Raw genomic sequence first — 6,782 nt, forward strand, 5'->3', positions numbered from 1 at the left:
CTTATTTACTTTGATTTTCAAAAGTAAGCTTAGTGGACTGAAGACCTACTTCTTTCTCATAAATGATTAAAAGCAGTTAACTGTCAAAAATCATTAAAAAATTGTGATTTAGGAAGCAGCCAGAGATAACACAACGATCATGTGGTAGCTTGATTGGTGATGATCAGATTTTTTTTCTGTGTGTTATTTGAATACATGTCAGTCTTGACTTGGTACACATTGTTTAGTTTCTCTATTGAGGAAACTAAAGAAAAATATATCATTTTAAGGCTTGTTAAAATTATTTGAACTGTATTGTCGAGAAAGGATCAACAGCATTTACTTTTGTAAATGAACATATTTAGATGATAATAGTCGAAAGAAATCAGAAATAAATTTACTGAAGGGTGAACCATCTGCTGCTTTCATGTAGCTGTTGAAATTGTCTAAATTAGTTACATATATTTTTTAGTAGAGTGGTATCACAAAACGTACTAATAAGTAATAAAAATGTTCAGTTTTTCTATACGTAATGAGATAATGTATATTATGGAGTTTTTTTGGTGCTAAAAATTTAGAACTATTACATGACTTTTGAATCATTCAGTATGTAATAATTTATTTACTTTAAAAGAATGTTTAGGAAAGAGAATAATTTATCAGATTGCTCTGTAAGGTGTACAGCTACAAATTACAAATAGTTCACTCTGAGGTGAAAGCTCATTCAAACGCTTTTTTAAAATGTGGGTTTCTTAAAGATATTTTTAAAGATATATTAATTATTAAGCCTTTTTAATCCATACTGACAGTCATACAAAAATTTGAGATGTAGAAACACTTGAACATTGTTTAATCAGTTAATGACACTTATTTCCTTTGGGATGAAATGTAGTGTACTCTGTATTACAACATGATTTATTCAATTTGATATACTTAAAAAAACACTTCACACTAAGTCCAAATTATCTTTGGCATTATCTCTCTTTGTTTTACTTGATTTCATTCTGAGCATTTTAAAATCTTTTTTGCCTCTAAGATGGGAAAGCAATGTAACATTATAATTATATTCACATATGGCCACGATTTTTGTCTTCTTAGGAATTTGAGCAGTTTAACACGAGGTTAAATGAAGTTTCTAAGAGAGTTCGGATACCCTTGCCCGTGTCTAATATACTTTGGGAACATTGTATACGTCTGGCTAATAGAACAATTGTGGAAGGGTAAGTTTTTCATGAAAGCATTATCTGATTCTTCAGTGATAAATCATAATATATGAATAACATTATATGTTATCACTAATGGATGCAGAGAATAGGTAGAGATAGTGATAAATAGCAGACAGTCTCATAGTAATTCAGGTTTAACTTTGGAATGTAATTAGGAAAGAGACCTTAAACGCCACTGTGTCACTTTTTTTTCTTGCTGGTGACTTAGAATCAGCTAGTAGAGGAGTGAGGAATGCAGCATCTAATGGTTATCTGAAAATTAAACTAGTAATAATTATTATTACCTAATACAATTATTACAATGTTGATTATACATAGCATTCATTGAGTGCTATTTGTCATTTATTGAAACAAGCCCTTCACAGGATTCTATCACCAAATCCTAACATAAACTCTCTTTGGTGGTAGTATTCTCGCTGTTTTGTCAACAGAGAGATAACCTAGCCTCAGAAACTCAAGGCTAAAGAGGTTAAGTAACTTGTCCAAGTTCACATAGTTTTTAAATGCAGAGAAGGCTTATGAACTCCTCATTTTCTAATGGTAAAATCAGTCCTCATAACCACTATATCACTGTTAATATCATTATTATATCATTGTAAACTGTATCAGTCTTTCATATGTTGAGTTTACAGATCAAAAGTAATTTTCCCACTTAGAGACCATGCTTACTCTGCCTGTAACATCTAGAATACAAATAAGAATCAGTAATACATTTAAAATATCCCTGGAAAGCAAACTGCTATTTCAAAGACCATTCACAGTGATCTAGAATTGCACATCAGTTGAATTTTCACACTATCATTTATTTGATTTCTCATCGTTTCTTATTTGTCATAAAAATGAATGTGTTTGAAAGTGGAAGTGACGGTGACAAGCTGACAACAGCCTTGGCATTTTGTATAATACACCATCCAGTCTGTTAGGGTTAGGGTTAGGGTTGAAACCAGCAGTGCTGTAAATCCCAAAGTGGCTCTCGGTCAACAATCATGACTGGATTGTACTGTTAACGAATTTATTTAATAGTAGAAAAGTGAATAACAAATGTTATATTTGTGTATAAAACACTTCTTATTTAAAAAAAAAAAAAGCTTGGTCACTTTAAATAATACAAACTAGTTTTCTTGCAGATTTCCTTAGGGGAAGTACCTCATTTCCTAGTGTTGAATTCTCCACATTTTGTATGCTTGAAGGAATGAGACACTGACTTATGAATAATAAAATGTACTGTTAGGGTTAACATATTTATTCTTATTACTAGTCCATCTTAGAACACAGTTTTTTAGTAGTGTGGGGTCTCAGAATAAGTCTATAAAGTGTTTTTTTATGAAAAATATGTATGTACTTCCTTTGCTTACATGCTTACATGTTTCTTAGGTTTGCTGAATGTTTACGGGAGAGTTATTTCATTTGTTTTCTCTGCATTGAGTAGTTAAAATATTGAACAGTTTTATGAAGCTAAGATTACTTGGGAATATTCATAGCTTAGTTTTATAAATAATTCTTGGCAGCCAGATTAACTGGAATACCAGTTAAATACCAGTTTAACATTCTTACAGATGATTATGTTAATTGAGTAGGCAGAACCATGGTCTGTAGGGCAGGAAGAAACCTTAGAAGTTATTTGATCTTTCTGCTTTGCAAATGAGGAAACTGAGGCCCCGATAGGTAAAATGACTGCTTGGTGACAGGGCTGGAACACAACCCAGTCCTTCTGACTCAAGGCTCATGTGCTCTTTTTTCTCATAGAATCTCACCAAATGTGGATTAGAGAAAAGTTTAAGTACCTAAAGGTTTCTTTTTCTAACCATCCCATCATTTATGTGTTTTAATTCTTGTGTGTCTTAGATATGCCAACGTCAAGAAGTGTAGTAATGAGGGTCGTGCCTTGATGCAATTGGATTTTCAACAGTTTTTAATGAAACTTGAAAAACTAACAGATATTAGACCAATTCCAGATAAAGAATTTGTGGAAACCTATATTAAAGCTTACTATCTAACTGAGAATGACATGGAACGCTGGATCAAAGAGCATAGGGTGAGAGCTGGGAAACAGTTAATTAAGTTTTTATTCCTTATCCATTGTGCTGTTCTTGTCTAGTATATAATTCAAAATCATATGGGTGAAATAGAAACATTTGCTTTTTTAGCATGAACTAATTATGCCAGTTCTTTACCATATTCACACTGTTTATGCAATGTCCTTTGCCTGATCAAATCCTTTTGAGACTTTGTGAACTGTAGCAGTAATTATCTGGAAAAACAGCCAGAGTCTGAACTTTAGCTGTGTTTATCCTGCAGCTGTGTTGTAGGAGAAGGCTGAAATTGGTTAACATCAGGACAAATTGAATATAGCAACATTGAAATGATTCACAAGCTAAAGTCTGTTATGTAACTTAAACCTTCTTGTAGCCCTGAACAATGAATGGGTGATGGCCTGAACACACTGACATGTAGTAGTGATGATTGGTATATTAATATTTAAATAGCTAAATTTAACCTCATCCTACATTAGATTTTACCTTAAGTATAGGTGAGATTATTTTTCTTTTGTGTGAATATATAGGTAAGTAGAGAAAAATACTACTTATAGCAAGTGTTATTGTGGATGCTGAATTTTTTTGACACAGTTCAACTCAACATATATCACCAGAGAATGCTCAATACAGGGAGCTTTTCGGTATGGTTGTTATTATATATCATTTGTCTAGATAGGCAGTATGTGAAGACAGATTTAATGAAAATATGAGAAGTGTTAAAATTATCACCAAATCTTATTCCATCAGTAATTCTAGTGTTCACATTTATTAATACTGTAAACATCGTGGGTAAAAGCTAAGTAAATTTTTATTTCATTTGACTGGGTAAGGAAGTAAGGAATTATTTATATTTACTTTATCAGGCTCATCCTTTCTAGTTTCAACACTGTAGATAAATGAAATGAGTTTTAGTCTGCAGCCTGAACTTTGTGTAAACGTGCCCACTGTAGGGCAGTTTCAGATCTTTGGGAGCAAAGTAGAAATGTACATGTTATTTTCAGTGATTTAATCAATACACCAGAATTGAGAAAAGTATCACCACTTTTTGTCCCATTGACCTCCGTCATTTGAGAACCAAAATGCTAAACCAGATGCAGATGAACTGCTGATGTTGCTAGAATCCATTTAATAAAGTAAGCTGTAAACACTTTGGGGTTGGTACTGAGGAAGGGATTTGGGGTAAAAGGACAAGTAGCTGAAGAGAAAAAGCACAGCTCGTAGAGGTCCATTATTTGATGTAAGAACGATGCCCATTTTAGGGTTTCTTCTTTTAATATAGTGGACTAAAATTTTTAGTAATCGTATTTTGGAAAAGCTTTAACTAACTGATATTTGTAATACAGTGAAATTTTCCCAGCAGCCCGGATTGTCCTGTTTTCAGAGAACTTTCCACAATGTCTAGTGCAGTGCTTGGGTGGTACTTTCTAAATGTTGAGTGATTACTTGAGAGAATTTATGAGGTGTTTACAGGTGCTCTCAGAGATCAGATACACAAACTGAGCAGTTTGCTGAATTTTTAAGATGAACTCTTTCTCATGTTTTGAAATTGCACTGTTTTATTGGTTACCTCCAGTGAAGACATGTTCTTTTCTTATTAGATGCTAGTACACAACTCTTTCCTGAGCTGAACTCTTACTGTTCATCCTCCGGAACCAAATGAAGATATAAAACTTTCTGATGAGCTCCTATTCATGCTCATCCTAACAACTTATCTGAAATTCAGGAACTAAATTGATTTGTACAGCAAAATAATACTTACATAGTTGACCCTTGAACAACGTGGATTTGAACTGTACAGGTTCACTTATATGCAGATCTTTTCAATAGTAAATAATAGTACTACATGATCATCCTCAGTTGGTTGAATCCTCGAATATAGAGGAACCTTGATGAGGAGGGCTAACTATAATTATGTGCAGGTTTTCCACTGCATGGAGTGTCAGCACCCCTCATCCCTGCATTGTTCAAGGGTCAGCTGTAGTCTTAATTGTACTTTCTAGCTACCAATTATAATACGAGGGTTTAAAAACCAGTAACTTTTTGTCCTTTGTTACCTTTTTCATTTGTTATATCTCAGAAGAGTTGTTCTGTGGTTGGAGATTTTTTTCTTTTACCTAAAATGTTTGCAAAAGGTACAGTGCTAGAAACTGCTTACTTAGTGGCATCTTAAAATTTTGAAATGTCAGTGTATTTTGATAACCTAATAACAAAGACTGTCATAGAAAGAAGCATAGTGTGTGATCTTAATTGGTATGTTATGTGCCATATTAAAAACATTCTAGTGCTTCCTGTTTCAAGTGTGTACCATAGGTATCCTTATTCCCCACTATTAACAGCTCTGTAAACAGTGTGTCTTCCATGTCTTGACTACAGTTTCCACTGCTTTACACTGATTTCTAGTGCTCAGTAACTATCCACTGAGACCTGAAGATCTGTCTGCCTGTTTTTTGCATTGATCACATACATGTGTTTTAGTGTACTAAATTTGAATCTTCTTTTTTTGAGCAGGAGTATTCGACGAAGCAGCTGACCAATCTGGTAAATGTTTGCCTGGGATCCCATATCAATAAGAAAGCAAGACAAAAACTTCTCTCAGCTATAGATGATATAGACAGACCCAAAAGATAATGAACACAGTCCCTTTTCCTCAATGACATTGATCTTCTCTCAACATACATGACATGAAAGCCAATTTTTCATGCACTCCTGACAACTGTCTTAAGAAAACTTTGTGCATGTTCTTTCCAACTGGAAAGTGGAAAACATTGGAGTTTATGTGGTGTTCTCAAATGATTTTTATATGCTCCGATTGCTTCTCTTCAATTTTTAGTTTCATTTGTTGTATTTCTTTCTTGAAATGATATTGCCTCATCATAACTATTGTTATGTGACTACAGTTATACCTTTTACTGAAGAATGTACTATAAATATATGATTAGAAAGAACAGTGATAATACATTTGTGGGCAGTTTGGGAGAATGAATTTATGTTGGCATTTTTCTACCCTCTGAATTTGGTTCTTAATAAGCATAATATGAGAGTGTTAATGTATAGTAGTATCTCCTAATTATGAGCACTGCATGACAGTTGAAAAGTAATGTAAGCAAAATAGTTGAAAAATCAGTTTGCTGTCTTTCTAAATGTGAAAGTTGTGTTAGGGTTAATTTGGTTGTGAGAGTGATCATAAATGATGAAATTTAATAAATATACTCTAACATGATCAGCCTATGTGAGACTGCATTTTGATATTTTTCCACAGCAGGCAGATTTCATGAAACTATAATGGGATTTTTTTTTTAGTGTTTTCTAATTTTAATGGTCTTGTATCCTGAAACCAATGGTGAAAAGTAATTTCATTGGGTAAACCTCTTCAGTGCCTGAGTAGCATGCAGAATGGTGATGGTAGGATTTCCTCCCTCCCTCCCTCCCTTCCTTTTTAAATAATGGGATATTTTCCCCTGTAAGCTTTACCCTCTTTGAATTTAACTTTTCTCTTAGAACAGCAAAACCTGGCTTAGCTGAGTCAGGGAAAGAATTGCCA

General features: G+C 33.5%; 1 protein-coding gene across 1 annotated transcript in view; it reads left to right on the forward strand.

Moving 5' to 3' along the window:
* VPS50 (VPS50 subunit of EARP/GARPII complex) overlaps positions 1-6,464 on the forward strand; it is a 140,228-nt gene extending 133,764 nt beyond the window's left edge. Inside the window, exons 26-28 of the mRNA XM_022586009.2 lie at positions 1,078-1,199; positions 3,051-3,240; positions 5,750-6,464. Coding sequence (XP_022441717.1) covers positions 1,078-1,199; positions 3,051-3,240; positions 5,750-5,869 — 432 coding nt within the window. The 3' untranslated portion in view covers positions 5,870-6,464. The remainder of the gene's footprint in view (positions 1-1,077; positions 1,200-3,050; positions 3,241-5,749) is intronic.
* The last annotated feature ends 318 nt before the right edge of the window (positions 6,465-6,782 follow it).

The sequence above is a fragment of the Delphinapterus leucas genome, chromosome 9, assembly GCF_059928025.1.
Source record: "Delphinapterus leucas isolate spDelLeu-1000000601 "Yukka" chromosome 9, BTC_Dleu_Yukka2, whole genome shotgun sequence".
Lineage (NCBI taxonomy): Eukaryota > Metazoa > Chordata > Mammalia > Artiodactyla > Monodontidae > Delphinapterus > Delphinapterus leucas.